The sequence below is a fragment of the Podarcis erhardii genome (genome assembly GCF_964252035.2).
Source record: "Podarcis erhardii genome assembly, chromosome: 12".
NCBI classification, from domain to species: Eukaryota; Metazoa; Chordata; class Lepidosauria; order Squamata; family Lacertidae; genus Podarcis; species Podarcis erhardii.
In genome coordinates, this window is record NC_138513.1 from 11,430,072 (window position 1) to 11,457,945 (window position 27,874).

Genomic DNA, 27,874 nt, shown 5'->3' on the forward strand with positions numbered 1-27,874 from the left:
TTTCCTTGCCCAACACTTTAACCATTGAACTACATTGTTGGTGGTGATGGACACCACCATGGACAAAAGACCAACATATGCCTGCTTTGACGGTTTCTGGGATTATTCTCCACTAGCAAAATGCTCACTGTGATGTGCTTGATGTATGCAGAAGGATGTATTTTGTCTTGTGAAAGCCTCAGGGTGTGTGGCTATGGGCTCTGACCCATCACACCTAGTATGGGATGGCTGTAGGTTAGGTTTTGTCACCCCGTGTCATGGGTGAAATACTCCCCCCCCCTTCCACACAGCAAAGAGGAACTTCTTTACTTGTAAAGTGTGTGGTGTATAGCATACCGCTCTAGGATATCCACCCACAGTTCAAATTTCTTTTTATTCATGAAATTTGCAAAATGGCGTTTGGCCGGTCATTATCACTTGGCCTAGACTACCCCACAGAGTAGTTGTGAGGATTAACAAAAAGTGGAGAAGGGGTAAGATAAAAGCATAATAAAGACATAATTTATTTTTATTATAGCCACTTTTTCTCCAAGAAATTCCAGACAACACACATGGTTATTTGCTCTTTCCCTGCTCCAACACCCTTTAATCCCATCCTCACCCTGTCAGGTAGGTTAGACTACAGCTGATGTAGCCTTCAAAATGACAGGGGCTACAAGTCCACCCCCCTGAATCTTTGACTATGCTTTCTGGAGCCAATGGAAGTGGGGAATCTGTGGCCCTTTAGAGATTGTTTGACTACTACTCCTATCATCCCTGACCATTAGTTGTTCTGGCTGGGGCTGATGGGAGCTGGTCCAACAACATCGGAAGGGTCACAAGTCTCCCCTTTCTGTTGGACTTCAAAACATCTGGAGGGAACCAGATTGCGGAAGGCTCAAGCACCATGTGATATCTCCATGTGTGAATTATTGTGAGAACCTGCCTTTAGTCTAAAGCAAGAACTGGGAACGTATGATTCTCCAGGTGTTGGTGGCCTACAGCAGTGTTTCCCAACCTTGGGCCTCCAGATGTTTTTGGCCTACAACTCCCATCATCCCTAGCTAGCAAGACCAGTGGTCAGGGATGATGGGAATTGTAGTTCAAAAACAGCTGGAGGCCCAAGGTTGGGAAACACTGGCCTACAGCTTCCATCATCCCTACTCGTTGACCCTACTGGCTGGGCCTATTGGGAATTGTGGTCCAAAAAAACTGGAGGATACTAGGTCAAGGAAGCCTGGGATGCATGGAAGTAGAGCAACCTGTGACCTTCCCAGATGATGTTGGACTTCATTCCTGACTGCTGTTTGGGACGGGGCTGAAGGGCAGTGGTTTTCTTTTCAGGGTACTCAAGGGTACGTACTGACACCTCTTTTTAAAATTGTCATAAAAAGTGTGGCATTGCTGTAACAACTTCTAGAGAAAAGGCGCTGCTGAAGGAAATTGAAGGGAGTTGCAGTCCATCAACATCTGGAAGACACAGGTTCCCCACTCCTGATGTACAGATGTAGACACCACCCTGAGGTTTTTTCCTACTCAAGTGGTGTATCAATTTTATGACATAAAAAAGTACATTTAAAGCACATGGCTTTCCCCCAAAGAATCCTGAGAACCGTGGAAAACTTTTCCACATTTTTTATTTTACTTTTTTATTTTACTTAAAAAAAATATTAAATTTGTATACCACCCTATGCCTACTGGTCTCAGGGCAGTTCTAAGCATATGGTGTAGATGTGTGTGTGGGGGGGGGGGAATACAAGAAAAAGTGCAGCCTGCGACCACATCCCAATGAAACCTTTATTTGCATGCAACATAAAAACAGTGGCCACACAGGACAGAAAACCCAAGAAGAGAAGGACCCTTTTCTTTGGGAGGGAAACTGCCTTGGGAAGCCCGGGAGCAAAGGAAAATCCTTTCTCAGAAGAGGCGAGAAGCCCCATCACAGCTGAGGGCACCACGTTGCGTATGTGTGTGTGTGTGTTTTTGTGTTTGCACCCACACCACGAGAACCCGCTCTAAAAACCCCGCCTTGAGCTTCCTCTGCTTTTTTTCCCCCTCTGCCAGTCATCCTCCCTCAAAAAGCGCCGGGCGCTCCGTCTCGCTCTCCCGCCTCCCTTTTCCTATAGGAGGCGCGAGCGCGCCCGCGCGCCCGAGAGGCGGGAGCGCGCTGAGGGAAAGCTGCAGTCGGCGGCGGCCATCTTCTTTCAGGAACCGGCTGATTTCCACCGCGCCCCCCCCCCACCAATACCCCCCTCCTCCACCTCCGCTGCAAATGAGGCAGCCCCAAGCGAGACCCCTTGCCACTCACTGAGCCGGTGCCGGGGCGGGGAGCCGGAGGCACACGGAGGGACACCCACACAGGATAATTTGGAAGTGGGGCGGGGGAATCGCCCTCCCTGGCCGGCCGGGGTGCGGAAGGGGCTGAGGGAGGAGGGGCCGCCTCAGCCCTTGGCATTAGGAGCCCTGCGCCGGGAGTGGGTGGGCGGGTGGGCGTGAGGCTGGGGGCTTCCTCTCGGGGTCGGGCCGGTCCCCCCCTTCCCCGGTCCCCCCCCCCGCTGGCTCTTTCTGCCCCGCCAAGGTGCTGCTGCTGCTGAGGAGGCGGAGGCTGCTCTCTCTCTCCCCCTCTGGATGGGAGGATAAGCTGTAACCATGTTCAGCTTCGAAGGGGAGTTCAAAACCAGGCCCAAGGTGTCTCTTGGAGGAGCCAGTAAGAAGGTAAGCGACCCCCACCCAGTGCCTGCGCCGCCCTTCTCAGGTCTCGGGGTCTCTGCGCGGTTTTTGTCTCCGCCAGCCCCGCTTCCCAGCCTGCCTGCAGATTCCGGTGGGGCCCCGCGAAGCCGGCGTGACTAAGGTTAAATCGGAGCAACCCCTTGTTTCCCGCGGTGCCTAGTGTTTTCTCACCTTTCCTAATCATCATCATCATCATCATCGTGATTTTTATTATTCCCCCCACCCCAAGACCAGCGGGTGCAGCTCAGCCCCAGTGTGCCCTGGGTTTGTTTTTGTTGTTAAGGAGGAAAAGGCGCCTGGAGAGTCATTTTGTGTCGCCCCGGCTTTGGTCTTTCCCGGAGAGGGTTTGCTTCGAGGCCGAGGGTTTTGAAAAGAGAAACTTGAGATGCTTTGGTTGCGAAATAGCCAGCAAAAAGGCAGAGGCGTGATTGGAAAGGGGGGGGGGGGAGGGAAGGGGCCACCGGCCCATTTGTGAAACTCCTGTGGTGCATCAGCTCTTGCAAGTGTCTCCTCCTCGGGTCCCTTGGCAGTTTGGCATCCGGTTGGGTGAAACGTAATTGTGGGAGGGGAAAACTAGGGGGCAGCGGATAGGCCTCTCTCGTGTTGGGGGGGAGAGTATAATAATTTAGTCTGTAATCCTAACACTGTTTACCTGGGTGTGATTGAATTGAGTAGGCATGGTTAGGGTTGCGCTGTTAAATTCCCACATTGCAACTCCTGAACTGTACAGGAGTCTGCGAAACACACTGTTTCTCGACACTGCCTTTTTAATACATGATTTGAGGAAAAACCCACCCCAGGTTTCTGAAGTAGATAGGACAGCAAGGAATGCATTCCTTCACTTTGGCCTAGGTTTTTCTTTCCTTTTTTCATTTTCTTATCAGCACTCAGTTACTTAATTCGTAGGCCTCTCCTAGTGCTGATAAAGCGCATAGGGGCCCACTAAAAATGTCCATGCACAATATGGCATCTATGTATAGCTTTCCGTTTTTTATTTGAAAGAAGTGTCTGTAATCTAAATGAACGGATTAAATAGGGGTGTGTGTGTGCTTTTTAAGTATTGAGATGGCACAAACTGAAACCTGGCCTAGTTTCAAAACTGTCTTGTGTCTTTTAGTGGTTTAGAGGCTATTTATGCAAGTCATTGGTTCTTAACATAAGTTTCCTGCCTGCAATGGGAGTAATAATCCTTATCTCATATGATTGCTATGCAAAGGAACAGGTTTACCCACAAATGCAGTCATTTTGCATTTGCTTTAGTTAACTATAACTGTTTAAATGTACCCATCATTCAGAATTGAGGCAGACCTAAAAGCAACAGCTGGTTAGTCTGGTTTGAAGCTATTCAGGTAACAAATACAAGATCTCACGAAGCTTGTGAAGCAGTTTGCATACTGAAAGTACTTTGTCAGTTATTAATGAAAATATGCTTTATTTGGATTCTTGATTTTTATTTTTAATTCTGAAATTTAAAATACTTCTTATGAATTGTATGAGATGGGGCCTTTAAATGATATATTGTGCCATAAAGAAATATCATAGCACACCCTTTTCTTTGCGGTGTTACCTAGGCCATATTTTCATGAATCAGATGCACATCAGAAGTATATTAGGTATGTGTAGCTATTCATCTGAATTATTGAGGAACTGCCTACTGACACATTTCTGATGGCTAGAAGCCATTTACGTTCATTAAATCACATGTGTGATACTGTTTTCTGCACTGAAGAAAGAATAAGTCTTGATATGCAAAGATGGCAATTGGCAGGGTATGTCTTATTCTTCAGGAATGTATCTTAGGTTTTCTACATCTTTTGTCATCAAATTATGAACACTAATAGTGCCACTTAAAGATTGTGCTGCTTTGCTCAAAAGTTAGGCAGGAATAATACATTCTCGCTATGATTTTTAAACCTCTGTTGAATTTTAAACAACAACTAAGGGTTAGGCTGTTTGTGCAATAATATTGATCGTGATTTATTAAGACTTAGATCAGGGATAGCTGATCTGCAGCCCTGATTTCTACACTGACCCAATAGTTTGGTAATATGTAAAATAATTGCAGAAAAAAATAAAAACCCTGTTCTGCTGTGGTGCTGAAATATTTCTGCCTTAATTTATCCTGTGAAGACACCTCTTCTCCCTCTGGTGAAGCACTATTGCAGGAAGGTTTTGGTACTCAGGAAACAGGAATAAGCACTCTTTAGTGTTACACTGGACCACAGTGTGCTGACAGTAGAAGAAACCAGTCAGTTTATTGTCCTTAAGATTAGATTTGCCAGGAGAAAGAATGTGACTTTGGATTTCGCATGGAGTACTGGGGAAAACTGAGCTCTTGCGGAGGCTGAAACACTTGCCTTTGTTTGCATTTGAGCTGAAAATTTATAGGGATACAGTGTTATATACACTTATATACCGCTTTTCTGCCAAGGTGCCCAATGTCGTTTACCGTTTTAAAGTACTAAAACAAATGAAACAGAATGTAAAGTTGGCGAGGGTGGGGAAACAGTCTTACTGGAGCAAGCCCTGATTTCTTTGCCTTCCTCCCTTGGTGTTTTCCTCTTTATTACCTAAATCACTTGAGAGGCTCATTGGTGAACTTGTAGCACACTTTCCCTTCCTTTATTATCGTGTCTCTTCCAGTTTTCCCCATCCCCTGTAAATTTGATCCCACTCCCATCCCCACAGACTGCCTCCCATAAAGTGGTTTATTCAGTGGAAGCTTTCTGTAAGAATTGCCATGTAAACATGAGGCCCATTCCCTCACCTCTGCTGTGACCCCCTCGATCCAGGTAATGGTGGTGGGGACAGCTAAAGTGGGCCATGGTAGAGCTTTATAAAATGATGCAGAAAATGGATCAACCTTCCCCCCCACTCCCCCCCCTGCACTCATAACACTGGAACACGGGGTCACCCATTGAAATTGATCTGCAGTAGATTCAGGACAGAAAAAAGGAAGCACTTCTTCCCACAACACATAATTTATGGAACTTGCTGTCAGAGGATGCAGTGATGGCCATGGCTTTAAAATGGAATTGGGCAAATTCATGGAGAAAAGGTCTATCAATGACTATTAGCGATGGCAGCTAAATGGAAGTTCCATGTTCAGAAATGGTATGCTGCTGAATAACAGTTGCTGGAAGGAGACTGTATGAGAGGGCTGTTGCCTTCATGCCCTGCTTGTTGTCTTCCCGGAAGCATCTGGTGTGGGGTAAATAGGGTACTGGGCTAGATGAACCTTTGTTCTGATTCAGCAGGTTATCCACACAATCATCCTGGAATATGTGCTTGACAGATAATTATGTTGAAATCAGCAGAATATACCTTCAAAGAAATGCATTTGAGATAAGGGTTTTCCCCAAGGATTTAGGAATGTGATGGATGCTTTAGTGCTGGGTCTAATGCTTACATACTACTTAGAGGCAGCTTCCATTGCTTTAGTGGTTTTGTCCATTTGAAACACCTTGGCATTGATTTCTTCTCTAGAGCTCTGTGTGAATGGCGTGAAGGGAGAAGCGAGGGAGCCCAGGCTTTTATCCTCAGCTCCAGTTTGGCCTGAGAAAGTCACTTTACGTTTTATTTAATGTACTTGTTCTAAAATATTTTTAAAATTGTGAACCACCTTAGGTTACTAAGCAGAAAGGTGGCATATAAATTTAATAAATAACGCACATTGGTAAGTTGCATGTCTGATAACTCGGCTATACAGTGGCACCTTGGTTCCCGAACGGCTTAGTTGTCAAACAAATCAACTCCTGAACGCCACAAACCCGGAAGTAGGTGTTCTGGTTTGCGAACGTTTTTCGGAAGCCCAACGTCCGATGCAGCTTCCACTTGAGTGCAGGAAGTTCCTGCAGCCAATCAGAAGCCACGCCTTGGTTTGCGAAGGGTTTCGGGAATCGAACGGACTCCCAGAACGGATAAAGTTCGAGAACCAAGGTACCACTCTATAGGGAGATCTTGAGTTTGGCTCTTCATCTGATGATTGAAATCTATTGGGTTGACTCAGCATTAGTAATGAGGATGTAAATCTGTGTTGTTTATTAGCCTTTTTGATTGGTTATTGTTAGGCCTGTTATTTTCACTTTAAAAATACTGATAATTAGGCTTATTTGCTATTGCAAATGTTTAGTTCTGCTTTGTGTGAGCAATAGAGAAATATTTTAAGTGTGTAGGCTTCACCACTTTTCTGATATTTCTTTATCAAATTATAAAACCAAATAAGGCAATATTGTTAAACAGTTTTTCTACTGTAACTTTCCTTTTAAAATTGCTTTGACTTAATTCCTTAATTACATTATTGTTCCCTAAATACATTCTATCATGGTGCTCAAATGCATGAAATACTTTCATATGCACTTTCCTTTTAGCACCTTCTCTGACATTGGGCTGTGGGTGGGTATTGTTTGGAGAAGATCAGTATTTATTTAGATATTTATATTTATATTTATGCAGTTTAATTGAATGAACAGTGTGTGGCTGAAAACTTTTTTTGAGACTTTGTTGGGAAAATCAGAAATTGTAATGGATGTTCGTTCATTCATTACTGTTAACTGGTTGTGCCAGTTGAATCCACTGCAGTTTTAAATTGCGTTAATTACTGTAGTCTAGTTTAAACAAAATAAAGAAATAATCATGCTCACATTTGTGATGGAGGCCGTTAGGTAGAATGACTTTAGGTTGATTTGTTGTGTGTCATTGATTGTGTTGTATCTAAGCACATAAAGGAGGAAGATGCGTGTTACTTTTCTGCAAAATATTTTGGAAAGATGATGTTTATCTTTATGCAAAACTTTAAATGCATTTGTTTAGGTAGAAACAGAATATAATTTCTCGTCTTTTCCAGGAGGAAAAAGCATCTCTTTTGCATCGCACACAGGAAGAGAGGAGGAAACGAGAGGTATGATACAAGTAAAACCTTTTAAAATAGCTTCCAGTTGAAATATTGTATGATGAAAATGCTTATGTTTGTATTTAAAGCACTGAACAGCTGGACCCCAAGTATCTGAGAGAATACTTACTGCCGTTCAGTGAGATCCATGGACAGTGCCCTCCTAGGGCTTCCTGTGCAGTGCTAGGTATATAGGATTGTGTGTGCTGTTTAGTGGTGGCTCCAGAACGGTGGAATTCCTTCCACAGTGAGATTTGTCTGCCTTGTTCTTTTACTCTTAGGCAGCGCGGATCAAGACACCCCTCTCTTGACAGGATTTTGAAGGAGGGGTGGGGTGAAGAATGGTTAGTCAATTTGCTTCATAGATACCTCTTTTTTTAAAGCATTGATGAGCAGTTTATGCTGTCTTTCATCCTTTCTCTGTGTTGGAGTTAGGAACTGATTTAGAATAAATTAGTATTTTATTTTATTGTTTTGTCTTTTTTTTTATAAGTGTAACCCTTCATGGGGCCTACTGGCAAAGGATGGTATATAAAACTCATAAATAAATAAAATAGCTTGGGTATTCGCTTTTTAAAACCTCCTGTTTTCCTCATTTTGTAGTTGCTGAATTTTTGAATGCTAAATAGTAGGCCCCCCCATTACATTGTTTTGCACCAAATTTAAATTTTGCTGGGATAATGTATGCAAGCTTGGTACCTTAGAATTGCTAACATGATCCTGACTCACTAGCAGAAAAACTAGTTGTAGGGCTGAGTCACACACTTGTTTGGCAGACTAGAGCAGTGTTTACTATGCCATTCTCCTTAGGGATTTGTATGATAATGTTTCCTGATTAACCATGGTTTACCGACATATGCATAGGCAGGAAGGAGCTGCCTCTAGCTTTCATCCCCCCCTTGGACTCCAACAATTTCTTTTCCTGCTTCCCCTACAGCTAGGCAAATGTCACCTGAACCAGGGATCATTTACAACCAGTTCTTCTCAGTTTCAAAACAAGCAAACTTCAAGCAGTGGTTCCTGACAGTCTCTGTAGAGTTTGTTAACAAACCACTTTTCTTTACCTGTATGATGCACCAAGCCTGCCTTTAAAGGAGAGTGGAGCTGAAAACTGATGGAGTCATGCAGGATGGGGAGGAAAAAGGCGGAGCCTCAGCCTGAGGCTCACTGCAGCTTCTTCCTTCTTGGCTGCATATTACTAAGCCGTGTTTCTGTGTGTTGTGTGAACTGGACTTCAGTGTCATAGGCAGTCATGTGAAACACTGCCTATGTTTGAGACTGTACATCCCAACCATCATTATAGTTGATTAACTACAACCATGGAAATCCTTTTGTCAGCTCCAATGAGCAGATAATTTGCCCGTTTCATTATTTGTAAGGCTCTGGTGCAGAAAATGTGCACAAGAAACAAGGCACTCTGTATTTACAAGAATATATTTTGTTACGCTAATGTACTTTTGAAGATGTAGCATATATCGGGAAGAAAACATGACTCAGTCTATTGAGAATAAAATCAGACACAGCTTTAAAAAATGAGTAGTGAAATTGCTGCAGTGACCTCAGGCTTCAAACATTTGCAACTATGGGTCACTAATTGACAATTATGCATTCTTGGATGAAACCTATGCCTAATGAGGAGAATATAACTGTCTTGTGTTGTAATTCAGCTGTGTGCTGTGGAAGATCAGTTGCTGCTGCTGTTGAGATTGCTGATGAATTTTCCTGTTTTGTTTCTGTTAAAAAACCTCAGTACAAGTTGATCAGCAGGCTGCCCATTTCCAGGGTCTGTCATTTGAATATCCCTGGCTCACTTCTTGCCAAATCTTTATTCATTCAGTTTCTTATTTCTGTTCTATCATTCCTTCATTTATCGGTGCTGGCACAGTAGTGTATAAAAACCTGAATTCCACCTCAAGTAATCTATCCCCCTCCCATATTTATCTTGTAATGCCATATTCTCATTCCACCAGTATCTATTAAACAGATGTTTTAGTAGCTTCGGGTCAACATTTTCTGTTTTGACAGCCATGGAGTACATAAGGAATGCTGGGGCACTGTTGGATATGAGATGTGAGATTTAGTTTTTTATTAGCTGGTGGGAAAAGCAAGGAGCTTTGTAGGGTGGTGATGTTCTGGTCTCTAAATAATGGACGACCTGCCCAAATGCCATTTGGCTTGAGTCTTCAGCATAAAGGCTAGGAACTTAGTTTTTAAAAAATAATTAGAAGAAACTTTGTTTTAAATTTGACAGATTCAACAGGAAATACATTATATGGTAAATTTGTTGGATATGCATATAATAAAAGAGAGCTTGCATCACAGCAGAAAAGCATATCAATGGAAAAGCACAATTCTCCTAATGGTTAGCAAGATATTTGTGTTCCTTTCAGTCTGTCTTGTTTGGCTATGGCTTGGTGTCGGGCAGCGTAAGCCCGTTAGGTGGAGAACCCTGACCTTCTTTACCACAAACTCCACTGCTCGTGTTCCTCTGATACTATTGAAGAGAGAGTTTTTTTTGTGAGGTTATTCAGTGACTGCACAGGTGTTTTTCTTGTCAGTGCTTTGTTCTATTAACTACAATGCAGCAAATTTTATATTGACCATTGTCTTGTCTCCTTAGGAAGAAAGGAGAAGGCTGAAAAATGCAATAATCATCCAGTCCTTTGTTCGTGGGTACAGGGACAGAAAACACCAAGTAGGCATTTTTTTTTATGATTGACTTTTCTTACGTGCTTCTGAGTTTGCACAGTGACCACAGAAAGAGGAGGAGTTGACACTGTCACTATTTCAGCCTGCCTTCTAGTCACTAATGTCAGCATGTGCAGAAACAATGTATGCTGATCTTCTGTAGGAAACCCTCTGATACTTACTACTTCCTCAAACCCACAATGTAATAGCCATGTGGACAAGCTTGTACTGTATGTTAGTCATTCTCTCCCTGTAGTATAAAACTCCTGTTCAGTGATTCTCTAGACTGGGATTATTGGTTGCAGCCTATGGGGAAACCATAGTCTTAAATTTAGTTTGGAACTCCATTGAGAAGGACTTGCAATGAATAAGAGCACAGTAAAAATGAACTATAACCATAAATATAAAATATCTATTGTATGGCTTTAAAGAACCCTGTGCTTTCTCCCAGGAACATCTGTTTATGCCCAGAGGTTTGCCAAATACCTTCATTTGACTGCAGCTCCTTGTGCTACATAGGAAGCTCTGTAGCCTGACTTTTGGAAACAGGCCAGTGGGCAGGAGCAAACTCTACACATAGCCCTTTCAATCCTTGCCTGTGTAAAAGTGCAATAAAATTATGAAAATATGTACAGTAGTTCTAATCTGGAACATTTATTCATATATATAGTCGTAATGTCTGTTGGGAAACTTGTTTATTGTTAGTCTCAATTAGATGAATAATGCAGTAGAAGATGAATTCACACAAAAGTAATTACTTCACATTAATTTTATTCTTGGTTCATTCTAGCTTTCAAAATGAGTTCTAATTCTGCTCTTAGTACATGGGCAGTTCTATTTCCATAGGATTTGAGGGAGTTGATGTGTACAGATGACAGTACTTGTACTGTACTGACTGATTATGCTTTTAAAATTTCTGAAAATGCTATGACATCACTTTGCATTTTTGCACCTTTATGTACAAGCCAATTTAACCTCCACACTTGGCCTTGAGCAAGTGATTGTTCCAATAATGTACCTCGGGTTATAAACAAAAATCAATGCTGAAGAAATTATATGCATAAAATTGTTCATTGGGGAAAGCTGCAGCTTCAAATGAGTATATTGAAATCTTGCCTGTGTTTCATAATGTTGACAGTACATTACAGTACATTAACTTAAATTTTATTATTCAATTTAAGTATTCCATTCAGAGGAGCGAATTTGATTACTGTGCTAATCTAGCGCAATCCGGAGGAAGTTTCTCCACCGCCAATGGAGCAAATCTGACTCTTTTAGTTCGCCAACTTCTGTTTTTCTATAGGCATAATGAGGATTCTAAACGTTTGGTAAGTACTCAATGAGAGTGATTCCAGTTTCTTGTGTGTTTTTAGTAATTATTTTTAATTTCTTGGTTGTCAGTACTAAATGATCTGTTCAAAAGACAGTGAGGTTGAATCTGGACATGCAGAAAGTTAATTGTCCTTGCAGAGAGGGGGTTGCTTTCCCATTCTTCCTCCTCTTCTGATAGCAACCCCAAGAAAGGACTCCTTCTTCCCTCCCACAAGGTCAGGGTTTCACTAAGGCCAGTATACCATCTGCTACAAGAGAATGGTGCCACCCAAAAAAAATCGCCACTTCCTTATCTGTGGGAAAACATGCTTTCAGTTTTCATGCTGAAGTGTGTGGATCCATCCAAAGTTTTGGAGAACATTACATCCTAATAAACATGCAGATGCTTTCATAAAGTCAGTGCTATCTAACCTTAAGGGCTTTATTTATTTCATAAAATTATGTAGCAGTTTATAGTTAATGGAAGATGGCACAGGCTCATTTGGCTGAGTATGCATGGGAGGGATGGACAGACGGACAAGACTTAGGAATGTACCTGAGACTCATAAGTTTCTCTCAAGAGTGGCTCTTTCATATTAAAACCTTTCTGCAATTCTCATGAGGTAACAACAAAATAAAACGTATATGCAACACCCAGAAATTAGTTTCTTCCCTTGATACATGTTGGTGTTTAAATGTAATAAAGCTGAAGTGTGGAATCTTTGGGGGTGGGGGTCAGAGTGGTGAGGCCACATCACTTTCCTTCTCTTAAAAGCAGTTGCAGGGCACTGGATGTGTATGGTTGCTAATCCGTTTGCTTGTGCTAGTTCCTGGATTGTCCCTCTACACACACTCCCCTACTCCACTGAAGCAGCTATTAGCCATAGATGGTAAAGTTCATTGTGGTACCTTTGTTTTTTACCCTCCATGGCTATCAGTAGCTTGGGAAGGGGGATTTAATTTAGGGCCAGAGCATAATTTTGTGTGTGTGTGTTTGTTTAGGGAGAGTTAGCCTCTTCATCCTCAAGAAACCTATCCACATAGGGTGTCCTAGTGGCTGCCTTTACCAAAAAGAAAAAGATGTTCAGCTATCATGTTGTACATCTTGTTTGCCCCTCAATTATCCCTTATTTCTGAACACAGATTTGTTTTTCTTAGGCATAAAACAGGAGAAAATAACCTGGTCTGTTATTCAAGCTTGGTGCAGACAGATTTGGGACCACCTCGTTATGACAAACTAATGTGCCATGTAAAGATAGCGAACAACTTGCCCAAAATTGGAACCTTTGTCTACCATTTCTTGCCTCTTCTTGGCATACTTTGATGACATATGACCAACCACAACACTACCCCCCAATCCTAGATGCTTTGGTTGTGTTGATTTTTTTTATTAAAAAATCCTGTTTTGGGGTATTCCGCTTGGGGGCAGGTGGGGATTAACAGTCTTACATGATGCTAATTAAGAATTAGAAATAAAGGTCTGGGAGAGGAAAAAAGTCTCAGCTTGGCACCAAGCAGACCTTATATTGGTCATACGTTTCTAGGGAGAGTGTTCCATAGTTAAGGCCAGGGGTGGGGCACATCATGGCGAAGGCCCTCTCAGCATTTGAGATTAGAACCCGTTGCCCTCTAGATATTGTTGAACTTTAGCTTCCCTCAGTCATATCCAGCATGGCCAAGGCCGGGTATGAAGAGAGATATAATCTGAAAACATCTGGAGGCCACAGGTCGCCATTCCTGCCTTAGATGCTCGTGCATGCTTTATGTACATGAACAGTCACAAAAAGCAACAGTGTTACTTTTTAGAGCATTTTAACACTTGTATCTGCGGATGTCTTTCCCCCCCATCTCCAGATATGGATATGTCAGAACTTGATTAAGCAGAATTCTCAGTTTGTGAAGCAGCTTGATGGCCCTGAGAAACTTACATGCCTGTTCCAGATAAAAAGGCTGTTGGGCTTATGTTGCAGGTAAAAACGAATAAACTTAATCAGCTCACTGCGGACTTAACCATGTTCCTTAACTGAATTAGCTCAGTTAAGGCTACAAATCTATATTAAATATGTTAAATGGCCAGCCTGAAGTCTTTGGCCCCAGTTGGCTCTATGGGCAAGAGCACTTTACGTTTGCTTTTGAACTCTGAGGTCTGAAATCTTACTTCATTGTTTGCAAGTTAGAATTGTATTCCTTTTTCGCTAGAAGGGAAAAGCTATACCAATTGAGTGACAAGTTTTATTTTTGTCATAGATTGCTGCAAAACTGCAATGATGACAGTCTGAATGTTGCACTTCCTATGAGGATGCTTGAAGTATTTTCATCTGAGAATACCTATTTGCCTGTTTTACAAGATGCTAACTATGTAGCATCAATAATTGAACAAATCTTGCACTACGTGATTCAAAAAGGTTCGTGTAATGATTGCTTTTCAAAATTTTATTGAACTTTGAATATGTAACAGCTGCCAGTTTTGTGAATGAGCTACATTTACAATTGTGAATATTGCAGTAATACTGAAATGAAACATAATTTTCTTATGTCTTCGAAAATGCTGTTTCTTATTGAAATATTGTAAGTGTTAATGCCTTGCAGATGGTTGTATATGTTTTCAAATGTTTCCTGATGCTTTATTCAGGTGTGTTTTTTTTAAAAAAAATGTGTGTTATTTTTTACTCTTGTTATTTTAACTTGTCATGGCTTTAATGTTCATATTGCCTTATTGTTAGCTGCATTGAGAACATTCATCCTTAAGAATGGCATGTAAGTGTTTAATGCAGAGTCCGTTTAACATTCTTTTTTGTAATTGTAAAACCATGGACTACTAGGCTCAAATTCCATAATACTATGAAACAGCAGATTTAGCTGGTGTTTTGAAGAGCCACTGCTTTGAATTAGCACTATTTCCTAGATGTAAATAAAACTAATTTTTGGATTTGATTAACTAGATGAGATCAGTTGCCAGTTTTTTTCTAGTTTATCAGCTATGCTGCTAAAATTATAGTTACTATATTAAAGCACATCTCACAATGTGGTCTTTGGCCCATAAAAGCTGGTACTTGGCATCCTACAAGACTCTTAGTTGTGTTTGTGCAACCTTTGACATGCCTCTGCCTCTGAAATATATTTTAGTCAGTTGTAAAATAATTTTATTGTTTAAAAATAAATGTATACCTTAAAATGGGTACAAATGCTTGAATTCTTTTTCTTTCAGGATACTACAGGTCTCTTTATCTGCTAATAAATAACAAGCTTCCATCAAGTATTGAGTATTCTGATGTGTCTCGAGTTCCTATTGCAAAAATATTGTTAGAGAATGTTCTGAAACCATTGCACTTTAATTATAGCTCCTGTCCAGAAAATGCTAGGTAAGCACATTTAGTTGTTCATTGGTATGTATTAGTTTAATTTCCGCCCCTTACCATGGCAAAGCACTAATAGGTACTAATGGAACAAATATGTAAGGCTTTGTGGAATGACTAGATCATCTCTTTTTAGTCTTGAAACAGCCTCTTATTACTGTTCTGCAGACTTGTTTAGCAAAAATAAATACAGTAACAAGAGGGTAGAAGCAGAATTGATAAAATGCACCTTGACAATTACAAAGAAAATAATCCCAATGGGTAAAATATATTTCCAAACTTGAATATTTTATTGTATTGTCAATGTAGCAGTGGAAAGGTATGTTCACATTTCCCATAAAGAGAATCCTTTCTTTACCTTCTGCAGGCAACAGAATTTTGCTGCTTTTACAGAAGAATTCCTGGCAGCACCTTTTACAGATCAGATATTTCATTTCATCATTCCAGCGCTTGCAGATGTGAAGACCTGTTTTCCTTATGAACTCTTTTTGAATGCACTATTGTTAACAGAAAGCAGGCGGTTGAGGAAAAGTGAGAGAGCTCCTTGGCTTTTCTACGTTGTTCTAACTGTTGGGGAAACCTATTTAGGTATGTAAAGCATATTTAAGCAGTTAAAGTATCCATTTGTTATATGCCGTCCCTGCAGTAGCTGGCTAGGTGCTTTACAGTTGCAAATATTATTATGATTACAACTATTATGCCTCTTCTACTACAGCCTATCTTTCCTCCAAAGGCTTTAAGGCAGAGCACATTGTGATTCACTGCATTGTTCACCTTAAGACCTTTGCGAGGTATGTTAAACTGAGAGTTAATTGACTGGTCTTTGGTCACATTCCTACTTTCAACCTTGAACATCCCAGTGAAAATTTAGCAGGTTGACTTCATACTGTTGTTAAAAACGCACGGTGATCGTGATATTCGCAATAGAATAAATACGTGGTTTTGATTTTTTACTGATCTCAGAAACCCAATGCATAATTTAATCATTGTTTTTAGGTTCTCAAGTTTAAATATTGACAACAGTGAGGTCTTAAAACTTAAGAAAGCCCAGACTCTCAAGATTTGAAAAATCTGCACACCATGTGGCCTATGAACCATATATATTTTACTTATCCCTAAAATACGCACAGTATCAGCAGCGGGTGTGTTCAGTTTCTTACAAAGAGTCATAAGTGATCCCTGCTCAGTATTTCTGTGTTCTTTATTCTGTATTTAATCTTTTCCTCAATATAGGATCTCTTTCAGAAGAAGGGCTGCTTGTGTACCTGCGAGTACTTCAGACATTTCTTTCTCAGTTACCGGTGTCTGCATCAGGTGCAGACTGCCAAGATTCAACCAGTGACTCTGAAGATGAAGATGAAGGAATTAGCAAGACGACTTCCATGCCTGTAGGTATTAAATGTTGTCAGAAGAAATTGCACAGTGGTAACACTCAAGCTTGGAGTAGGCTTCCTCTTCTGTAATACTCCATTCTTCTTTGGCTTTCGCAGCAAAATATGTTGGCAGTAGTTAACTTATATTTGGCTTGGATCTATTTACATGTGGACGGCTTGCAGTTTCCTTTGTATTTTCTTTGTGGGGAAGCACAAATGTTTAACATTTTGTGTGTGTTTAACTTTGAATATTGTGTGCAGTGCCTCTCCCAGCCTACCTCATTTCCAGGTGTTTTGTTGCAGACTGCTTACAGTGGCTTTTTCATGGCTAGGCATGTCAATTGCAGTCAAATAGCACATTGCACAGGTGGCTGCATAATGTACTGTGATTTATTGTGGAAGAGAATGGAATTCTAATGGGGGCATAGAATTTAATGACTGTTCAGAGAGATCAGTGAGGTGGTGTATAAAAGCCTCACTGCTCTTTGTATGCATTTATAAATAGAAGCCTGATTTGTCAATTTCAGGTAGTAAAAAATATTAAAGTTGCTGGTATTAGGCATCACACATTGCACTTGGACACATGCTAGTAGACACTCTTTTTTTACAACAGGCTTTGAACTAGTCGTTAGTATCTAGTTTTTTTTTTAATAGATGTTCGGATTTGAGAATTAAGTCATTGTGACGTTTCTTACATGCTTTTGGAAAACTGACCTTGAAAATGCACAAATGAAAAATAACTCTGGTCTTTAAACACTATCTTTATTGGGTATCTTGCTTGAATATAATTTGTTAATAAAGCCAAGGACACAAAAGGAAATAACTAAAAAGCGAAGATCTGGCATAAGTTAACCAAGACTTGAAACCACATTTCTGAAGAATTTGAATACTTGGAAATTAGCTTTCAGTGGTTAACCAAAACATTAGGTGAAGCTTTGTAGAACAAGATCCGCAATACGGTGTGGAAAGTTCAATATTTTACTCTTTTAGGTCAGGGGTCCTCTGGCTCATGGCCTCTTTGTTGGAAGCACACTAGATTTTGCAGTGTGTGTGAATGGGTGTGGGTGTGTGGATGAATGTGAATGGGATGTTGCGTGTGTGCCTGCCTTCCTGTGTGAAGGAATGTAGCCCTTGGGCTGAAAAATATTCCCAGCGCTGCTTCAGGTTGTCCATAGAGTGATGCTTTCTTTACTCATCCAGGTATGTGCAAAGATCCAACATACTGGAGCGGCAGGCCATTGCTGTACTACGTTGCAATCTTCAAACTGATTATACAAGTATTGCAGGGCTTTTCTTCATGGCAGCCTTCTTTATTATTCATCTAGTACTAGGGTAGTAGACAAGGAACCCAGATAGAACAGTGGAACAGCCCTTCAGAGAAAAAGACTAAATCCGCCCCCATTGTGATTAAACTGCTCAGGCATACTGCATGGCTGGTGCTGATCTGTGACTGAGTTCTCTCCCTGCCTTTTAGGTGGTGTGGCTTGCCTTGAACAGAAGGACTAATATAGTACCAGCCTCTTCCATGTACTATGGGATTTATAAGTGTATCTTTGCATTTCTAAATCCATTTAGAAAGTAGAACTGATATCCTGCTTTTGCTGAAAATTGCAATAAGTGCTTTGAGACTTGTTAGCTCCTCCCACCCAAAAGAGGTTAATATACATCATTATTTAAAAAGCACAGATTCTTTGATATGTTAAATTTTTTTTTTTTTTCTTATGCAGGGAGATGGAAGAATATCAGTCCAATATATAACTGAAGAGTGTCTTTCAAAACTGGATACAAAGCAGCAGACAAACACTCTGCTAAACATGGTTTGGAGAGATTCAGCTAGTGAAGAAGTTTTTACTCTGATGGCTTCCATCTGTCACACATTGATGGTGCAGCACCGAATGATGGTGCCAAAAGTCAGGTAAGCCTAAAAAAAAGAAAAGTGCATTTGCAGACATAAATCTACAAATTTAGGGGCAATTCTGGCATTCTTTCCTGTGTGCCTGAAACACTGGTCCTATGTTAACTCTACTTCATTAGCAGTATGTATTGGAATTATTTGGAAGCTCACTGTCCAGAAGCCCAAGAAATGTACTAAGGACAACAGGATATAGGGCAGTTCTCTTTCATTTTGACATTTTTTTGGTAAAACTGAGGTCCTTGGTTGCTTTGATATAGAAACAGATCATTCTATTTCATTGACTATGCACTTGCTGAGAGAACCTTGAAAACAAGGCTGTGGTAGGGATCTCTAGATGTTTGGAAACCAGGAGGCAACGAGCTTTCCATCTTAAACTAATTTAGATCTTAACTATTGTGGGTTTCCCATGTACCCTAGGCTTTTTAGGGCTTTTTCGACTGTGGCTCAGATCTGGTGGAACGCTCTGCCATAAGAGACTAGGGCCCTGCGGAACTTGACATCTTTCCGCAGGGCCTGCAAGACAGAGCTGTTCCATCAAGCCTTTGGCCAGGGCACAGCCTGACTCCCTCCTTTGGCAATCTTCACAGAACTCTAGCCCAATGGTTGCCATCAATTTGATTTGAATTAATTTTATAATTAAATGATTTTAGAATGTTGTATTATTTTATTGTTGTTTGCCGCCCTGAGCCCGGCTTCGGCTGGGGAGGGCGGGATATAAATAAATTATTATTATTATTATTATTATTACTACTACTACTACTACTACTACTACCCTACCAGGGGTATCTAGTAGACCATTGTGAGAACAGGATGCTGGACTAGATGGTCCTGCAGGCTCGTTTATTTTCTTGCGATTCCACCTCTTTCTGCAGCTTAAGTGTAAGCTATTTGTTTTAAAAGTAAAGGTAGTGCTGTTGGCCAATAAGAAATTCCATAATGGGGAAATACCTCTTAGGCCAACCAAAATGTGACAAAAATAGTGTGCAAGCTTCTGAGTTCTCTGGAACTCAACTGGCTTTAAAAAAAGGTATTTCCCTAATGTGGATTTTGGATTTTTATAAGAATTTTTATTCCACCTTGACAACTTAGCCAAGCTGCTGACCATTACCTTTTGCCCACATTAGCCGTTAACCCCTCCAAAAACTTATCACCTGTGAATTATTGGGCAGGACTCCATCCCAGACCAGTTGAACAACATTATTCACATGGGTATGGCAATGGAATGTGCCTTGCTCACTGTTTTTAAGTGTAATAAGCAGGCTAGTTGCTAAAGCAGCATGAAGGCTTTCCATGCTTTCTATGGAACAGCCAACTCACATTAGGAATACAAATGCAGCACTACAAGATTTATAAAAATTGCCGGTAGTACACTTGTTAGACGAGTGGATAGAAATGTGTAGTCTTACCACTCAGAATCCTAATAAACATGAATCTAGTTTTCTAAGCCCAAGGGTGAATTTTTGTTTATTTAAAATACGTTAAGCCGCTCGTCGTCATAACTGATTGCAGGGCACAATACATGTATAAAACCATAAAATGTAATTATATCTAATACAGGCAGTGACAATTTGAGGCATGTCTGATATGTGTGCGACTATGCACACGCGCATTGCGCTGAACCTGGGAGTGCCCCAAAAATGTTGTAAAAACATCACAATGGAGGGCAGGGGTGGAACAGGGCAGGGCGCCTTACGTGGACCCTGCCAATGCACATGGGAGACTGGGACGTAATCCTGGCTCAAATTGGTTGCTGCCTGTATACAATTTAAAGGGGGGGGGGGACACCTGGAAGTGCATAGATAGTCTGTGCAGTTCTCTCAGAACTTGGTGTACATGAGTCCAGCTGGCTAAGCTAAACTTTTCTCAAACAGCAGCTCCACATGCCCTATGGGGGTGTGGTGGTGATGGGTTAGTTTCAAAAACAGTTTATTGATATATCTTTGTGGGTGGGTCCAGCTGTTAACACAGGGGAACAAACTAAAAACCCTTGCCCGCCTCTTTAAGAGGTTAGCTAAATGTGAGAGGTGTTGATTAGAAAGACTTAAACATTAAATGTAACTGTGGACCTTCATAAAATACTGAGAAATACAAGAGGTAGTGATTGGCGTTGGCTGACACCCCCCCCCCCAATAAGTGGTACAGCTACTTCTTTAATTTTAAACTCACAAGAAATGGTGAATTGCACAGTTACTGGGAATACCATAAATACTCCTGGTATTTTGGGAATGCCCTACTACAGTTGACTCAAACTGCTTGGTAAACAACGATATAGAAAGCTAAGTGGTGCAGTCTCTTTAGCCCACTGGTGTTTATAGCTACTCAAGGAAGTAAGATGTCAGTGAAACTGTGATCACTTGATTAGGGTAATTAGTTCTTTGTCAACTAATGGCATTAGAACAGGATGTGAGACCTGGAGATCATAGCAGAAGCTGAATTAGTATGCCTCTCTTTATTGCAAGTGGTCTATTGCCTTGGATAGTAATTAAGGGATTTAAATGGACCATTGCTCTGACTTGTGGTTTATTGGTGAACTGTGCAGTAAAGGTGCTTAATTAGTGACGTTTCTATAGCCTTAATTGTATGACGACAGCCTCTATTTCCTCCAAGGAGCTGTGCTTAAAATCCTGTAGTTCTTTGTGTGAATTTATTTGGTTTTGCTTCCAGGTTATGAAAGTGGTTAACTTTAATTGTGTGCGTGTTAAGCTGGCAGCCCTTTCAGACCCACAGCTCACCTTTAACCCAAAGGGGCCTGCTTTTAATTGTTTTACTGTCTGCCTTTCTCTTCTTTGGGTGACAAAGGAGAGATTTCTGGCAGGTGCACCTTGGCATGCAAGATATGTGTACCTGCTGAAATTCACTTTTATGTAATCAGTAAAAATAAGGGCGCTCTACCCTCCTTTCTTGATCACCCCTTTCTGTTTTTTATTTTCTACTTATGAGGGGTGGAATACAAAATGAAAAATGGTGTTCGTATTGTTGGAATGCCCTACTACACTCAAAGACGAAAGTATTCAATCAGAGCAATATACTGATTTCCAGTTCCATTTCTGGGAAAGTTGTTCTCTATGGAAGAATTAAAATATTGTATTTACTGCATCTATTAAAAACATTTTTATTGATCTGTTACCATTAACTATAGAGTTTAGCATACTGTGCTTTCCCTTTTTTATGCAAAAAGCAGAGTTACACATAAGGGCAGGTTAAGAGTGCAGTCCTAACATCTTTGTGGTGTGCTCAGACTTGCAAAGCTGATGAAATAAATATTTCTTTATCTTCGCAGCCATTTGGTAGACGGAGTTCTCTTTGTTGCTGTGCTAGTATTTGTGCCAATGTAGGCACAGGGCATTGCTGCAGGTCAGGCTGCAGTGATTGCACAGGCCTTGAGTGTGTGCTGTGAGAAAGCAATAAAGACCAGAGGCAAGCAGTAGCACTGGTCAGTGTCTCTATTCCCTGCCTTTTACCTTTGTCTTCAAGTTAGGAGTTAGGAGGATCCGGGGCATGGTCTGAAGGATACAGCAACTTTGCTGAAGCTTAAGAGATCTGGGTCTGGTCTGTTCCTGAGTGGCAAAGTGCCTGGGAGTCCTATGTATGCCATCTGGAGCTCCATGATGGAAGAAAGGTGGGATATAAATGTAATAAATAGATGAGAGACATGGAGTATCTGTATGATGGAAGGGCACAGTTACTATGTGTATTTAAACCCGCGCGGAGCCTGTGGACTTCCTCAAAGCACTTCTACTTGAAGCAGGCGGGGGACAGGCAAAGAATCCTGCTTTGTACAGGATCCGCTTGCTCACTCAAAGGAGAAGGTGCTGCCTGTCAGCTGATATCATATGTGACATCATCTGATGGATGAGTGGGCGTGGTGTGGGGAAAATGGCCTCACGGGCCGAATTGGACTCCCTGTTGGGCCAAAGGTTCCCCACCCCTGTTCTAATTGAGAAAAACAATTTAGCTCAATGTCTACCCAGAAGGAAGTCCCATTGATTTCAGTGAGCCTTACTTCTAGGTAATTGAATATTAGATTGCAGCCATACTCTCCTCCCATGTATATGTCTGTACTGGGAGTACTAGTTGCTTTTAACTGCCTGTTTGATTTTTCAGTAAATGGGAATGTCAGGATAGATTCTAGAATAACTAGGACTATATTATGCTATTGAGTCTATTTCTATGTTGTGTCAGCACTGTGAAGCACCAGCTGTACAGAGAAAAGCAATTTTGGAATAAATTGTGCCTAAAGGAAATGACCATTTGTTCTTAAGCAGTTAGTTCTTACACCTCTAATCCATCTTTGCCAATGTGCTATTGTAGTTAAATAACTGAATGTTTTCATTTCCTATAAAACCCATGTGACTATTCTTTGTAGTGCTTGCTAATTTCATTTCATCTAGAACTCTCTTCTGGGTTTTTTTTGCTTTTTTTGGTAAAATTAGTTTGAATTGTCTGCCTTCTAATTTTGTTTCCTGTCTGCTTGTTGCCTGTCAAGATGGATAGAAATTCAGAATAGACTGAAATTTTCAGAAGTACCAGCCAGAAGTAAAATAATTACTGCTTTTATTCCTGGTTAAATATGGCTATGAGAGATGACTTTGTCCGATGGAATTGTAGACATCCATCCCTCAGCTGCCATTTTGTTATGCCTATAATGTTACATTTTTAGTTGGTCAAGGTTAAATGCACACTATATTTCTGCAAAATCAGATATTTGAATTGCTGAATAATTCACAAGTTGTTTGCTGTGTTTTATTTTCCCCAGTTTGGAAGGGAAAAACTTGATTGGTATTTACTGGTTCCATGTTGAGCATGGAAATGTGAGGCATAGGAAGTATGAGCTATGGCTGTGTGCGGCACCTGCTTTGGGTCAGGGCTAGGCTGCAACCATGGATAGCTAGAACCAAATTTAGGCTTGGAAGGGGGGACTCTCAGGAACATCCTGTAGAGGATTCTGGATTTTTCTGTTGACTAGACAAAAACAGATTGAGACTAGTGCAGGGGTGGCTAACCTTTGGCTTTGAAGATGTTGCTGGACTGTGGTTCCCATCATCCCTCACCATTGACTATGCTGTCAGGTGCCATAAGAAAGCTGCAGAGATAGCGCACCCTGGTAATGATCTCTTTCAGCTTCTGCCTTCTGGAAGAAGGTATAGGGTTATAAAGACCAGGACTGAGAAACAGTTTCTACCCAAGTGCAATTCTGGTTCTAAACGCAGCATAAGGAGTCTTTATAGTATATTGTATTTTAAAATGGGGTTTCAGAGTTGTTAGTGCGTTTTGAATGTTTTATGTAGATTTCAAATTTCATTGTTCTGTATGGGACAATGACAATAAAGATATCGTCTATTGTTGATTGGGGTTGATGGAATTTGTTGTACAGCAACACCTGGAAGGACATACAAGGGCTGTAGAGCACATGCTTTGCATGCAAGCAATCCCAGATTTTTTTATTTAAATCAGATTTTTTAAATTTAAATTGGATTTTTAAAATAAAATGCTTTTGGAGGAAAAATCTTTCTAAATATAGTTTTCTATTTATGTTACATTATAGTCCAAAGGCTATTCATCAGGAAATAAGATTTGTTTTAAGTTTTTCATGTGTGCTAAAACTCAGTCTAAGGTGTTTAAAAAAAAAAAGTTTAACCACATCAGTTAACAAACATGGATACATATGCTGTAATGTTATTGTTTTAGTTAAATAAATTGTTTAAATTGTTATTAAGGAAATGATTATTTTTCTCCTTCCAATAAAGTACACCATCTGGTTGTAAAAAAAAAGATTAAAAACAAGTCTTACTGACTAGTGATTTAAATTGTTATTTAATTTGTGGTTTAAATAAATTTGATTTAAATCAAATCCACCCTGATGAGAACTGCTCATTTTCTAACATTAGGCAGATGAGACTCAGGAATATTCACCTTTCTAGTTAGAGAGAACCCATGTTTTCAGAGAAACTGTTCAAGCCACCTCTGGGAAGCAGTTGTGCTTCACGGAAACGTTCTTTGCAAAGTGAAGAACATTTATCAATGTATCGTGAAATTACTATTCTGACCTTGTTTTAAAATCCGCATGCCACACTGCATAAAAATATCTAGAGAGCGTCTTGCTTGTTTGTGCAGGATAGAAGTCCTGGACAGGCATTAGCAGAAAGGCAGCATTTGTTTACAGTTCCTTGCTGGTGTTTCGGAATGGCTCACTTAATCTTATGTAATTGCAGTCACATCTGTTATCTTCTACCTGTAGCACCTTCCAGTTTGAAGGAAGTGTCAAAATGTGTTGCCCTACTGTGGTGACCTTTTATCCAGCTGTATGAGCTTGTCTCATTCTATTGTATTCTCTTCATTAACTTAAATGGTCTCTGTGGGAAACTGGGCCCAATTTATGACCTAGCCAGAAAATCTTGCCTTTAACTAATTAACTTACAGCATCACCTCAGCTAAATAAAGCTTAATGGGTCATTTAATCTCTCCCATTCCAACAGAAATAATTTTACACTTTTTTAATAAAAAAGAGAAGCCAAGGGTGCACAAGATACCCTTCTGCCAAACACACACAAATCATGTACTCTTTGTGAACAACTAGATGCTTGCTTAGAGAATCTGCAGGATTCACATAAAATTGCTGTGCTTTACCCAACTCTTCCCTTAAACTTAAGAGATGTAAAATAAAGACAAAGCCTTGGAGGCCTTTGGCAGCCCAGTAGTTCAAGCTAAAATTGGATACTTCCTCCTTCCAACTCCCCATTATTTGAAGCTAGTTATCCCATATTTGTTCTCTTTAAAATATTTTTATTTTGTTTCTCAGTCAAAGACTCTCAAGTTGGCTAATAACATTTTAAAACAATACATATATTCAAATTACAACAATTAAAACAAAATACTAAAACTGACTCCATTAGCAGACAGTAATAAAACAGCAGTACAATCAAATGCTACTAAAAGCTAGAGAAAATAAAATATCCTAAGTAATGAGGTTATGCTGCTTTACAATTGCTGCCAGAAATGGGAAAAGGCCATTTAAATCTTGTTTTAATTTCATTTGAATTCTTTAAGCGTTAATTGTTTATAGAGCTGTGGTTGTAGATAAGGGTACACTTTGCTGGGAATTTCAAAGCTTTTCCTTTTGGGATTGGTAATAGTAGATGTAGCTTTGGAAGGATTTGCTAGCTTCCTGGACTCATTTCCCTCTTAGTTGGGTTGGGAAGTGGATCTAAAACTCCACCACCAACTCAGACCATTTTGACAGGTGCCTAGGGCCCACCCACCTTTATTTGTTTTCAGCTATAATTATTATTGGGACGCGGGTGGCGCTGTGGGTAAAACCACAGAGCCTAGGACTTGCCGATCATATGGTTGGCGGTTCGAATCCCCGCGGCGGGGTGAACTCCCATCGTTCGTTCCCAGCTCCTGCCCACCTAGCAGTTCGAAAGCACCCCTAAGTGCAAGTAGATAAATAGGTACCGCTTTATAGCGGGAAGGTAACAGCGTTTCCGTGCGCTGCGCTGGTGCTGGCTCGCCAGAGCATCTTCGTCACGCTGGCCACGTGACCCGGAAGTGTCTTCGGACAGCGCTGGCTCCCGGCCTCTTAAGCGAGATGAGCACGCAACCCCAGAGTCGGACACGACTGGCCCGTACGGGCAGGGGTACCTTTACCTTTATAATTATTCTTTCTGAATATTCAGTGCTTTACATTTTTAACACCTTTTGCTGTTGCCACTGGGTGAGAGACAAAGGTGCCAGTGGGTGGAAAGGAAGAATTGGTGCGTTCCCAGTTCTTCCTTTTCAGTTCGGCCCCGCAGGAATTCCTGTTCTACATCAGGTGAGCACAATTTTGGGGGAAACCCCTGTAGACCAAATGGTGAGGCCTGGAAATCCTAGTTAAGCCTATGGACCTGAGGTTCTGCACACCTGCGTTAGGGAGATACACATTACAGTTACCGTATTTTTCGTCCTATAGGGCGCACCGGCCCATAGGATGCACCTCGTTTTTTGGGGGGGGGGAAATGAATTTAAAAAAATTATTTTCCCCCCCAGCTGCCGCCCCAAGCCTTGCGCACACCTGCCCGAAGCACGGGGCACCCTCCGGAGGGCTCCGTGCGGCAGGCTGCCACCCCAAGCCTCGCACGCCCGGCAGGACCTCCCGCCGGGCTTGCAAGGCTTGCGGATAGCTTCCTGAAGCCTGGAGAGCGAGAGGGGTCGGTGCGCACCGATGCCTCTCGCTCTCCTGGCTTCAGCGAAAACCTGCATTCGCCCCATAGGACACACACACATTTCCCCTTCATTTTTGGAGGGGGAAAAGTGCGTCCTATGGGGTGAAAAATACGGTAAGTATTACAGACCCAAACCATACTAAGACCTTTATTCGCTTTCTCAGTGATCTTGGAAATTCCATAGGCTCTTATGGCTTAAGATATGGAAAAATACATGTAGTAGTTCTTGAATATGTGAAACATTTTTTGCACAGAAGCTCAATGTTTTTGAAAAGTTGCAGGAAGGTTATAATTCTGTTGAAGGGTCTTCCCATAATATCACCGTTCACAGCAGCTTTTGTGTAATAAATTGAATACATGTGACTAACTACAACTATAATTTGGAAGGGCCCTGTAATGATTAGTGAAGCATAGAAGAACAGGTTAACAGATCATCTCTGATTACTTGTAGCATGGTAAATGAGTGCTATCGTCTTTACATTTGGAAGGCATCTGTACAGTTAAAACAGAGATAAAATAAAGCGAGTTGACTAGTGCTGGAAAGAATACCTATTTAGGCATGTTGCTTTGAGATAAATATTGAAATGAAAGTTGACAAAGATGCTTTTTATTCTTCAACCTGTTTCCTTTTTTCCTTTTTAGACTTTTGTACAGCTTGGCTTTTAATGCCAGGTTCCTGAGGCATCTTTGGTATTTAATCTCCTCAATGACTACACGAATGATTACTGGGTATGTCATATTCATTAATAATCTAAATGTAAATGGAGCAGTGTGTGGCAGTGCAGAACCAAACAGTGTGTGAGAATAAATGGGAGGTGTGTTGTACTTGGAGACAGGAGGTGCCATCTTAAGAGGCACTGCCTCTTATGTGAGAATGAAGAAGGAAGTTTCCTCTAAAACGATGCCTGATGTCTTGTTTGCGGGCTTCCCAAAGGCATCTTGTTGGCCACTGAGAACAGGATGCTGGGCGCTAGATGGGCTTTTGGTCTGATTCAACAAGGCTCTTCTTAGTTCTTAACACACCTAGGCATCATCTAAAAACAAAATACACTTTTAAAAAACATATTTATATGGATAACTGGGAATGCAGCCCAAGGTGAGTTTACTCATGTATGCTCTCTTTTCCATACAGTGGTGCCCCGCAAGACGAATGCCTCGCAAGACGGAAAACTCGCTAGACGAAAGAGTTTTCCGTTTTGGAGGTGCTTCGCAAAACGAATTTCCTATGGGCTTGCTTCGCAAGACGAAAATGTCTTGCGAGTTCCTGTGGGATTTTTTTCCTCCCCCCCCTTTTTCTAAGCCGCTAAAAGCCGCTAAACTGCTGATAGCGCTAATCCGCTAAGCCGTCAATGGTCTTGCTTCGCAAGACGAAAAAACCGCTAGACGAAGAGACTCGCGGAACGGATTCTTTTCGTCTTGCGAGGCAC

The 27,874-nt window shown here is 41.1% G+C and overlaps 1 protein-coding gene across 2 annotated transcripts in view; it reads left to right on the forward strand.

Moving 5' to 3' along the window:
- The first annotated feature begins 2,132 nt into the window (after nucleotides 1-2,132).
- The window catches only part of UBE3C (ubiquitin protein ligase E3C), a 61,411-nt gene continuing 35,669 nt past the window's right edge, over nucleotides 2,133-27,874 (forward strand). For both annotated transcript variants that reach the window (XR_014150078.1, XM_081834224.1), the window contains exons 1-11: nucleotides 2,133-2,694; nucleotides 7,556-7,609; nucleotides 10,221-10,295; nucleotides 11,470-11,616; nucleotides 13,454-13,569; nucleotides 13,847-14,004; nucleotides 14,808-14,961; nucleotides 15,323-15,543; nucleotides 16,189-16,343; nucleotides 18,056-18,243; nucleotides 27,090-27,176. Coding sequence is in view for 1 of the 2 variants with exons in the window: in XM_081834224.1 (XP_081690350.1) it covers nucleotides 2,629-2,694; nucleotides 7,556-7,609; nucleotides 10,221-10,295; nucleotides 11,470-11,616; nucleotides 13,454-13,569; nucleotides 13,847-14,004; nucleotides 14,808-14,961; nucleotides 15,323-15,543; nucleotides 16,189-16,343; nucleotides 18,056-18,243; nucleotides 27,090-27,176 (1,421 nt within the window). In the remaining variant the exon portion in view is untranslated. The remainder of the gene's footprint in view (nucleotides 2,695-7,555; nucleotides 7,610-10,220; nucleotides 10,296-11,469; nucleotides 11,617-13,453; nucleotides 13,570-13,846; nucleotides 14,005-14,807; nucleotides 14,962-15,322; nucleotides 15,544-16,188; nucleotides 16,344-18,055; nucleotides 18,244-27,089; nucleotides 27,177-27,874) is intronic.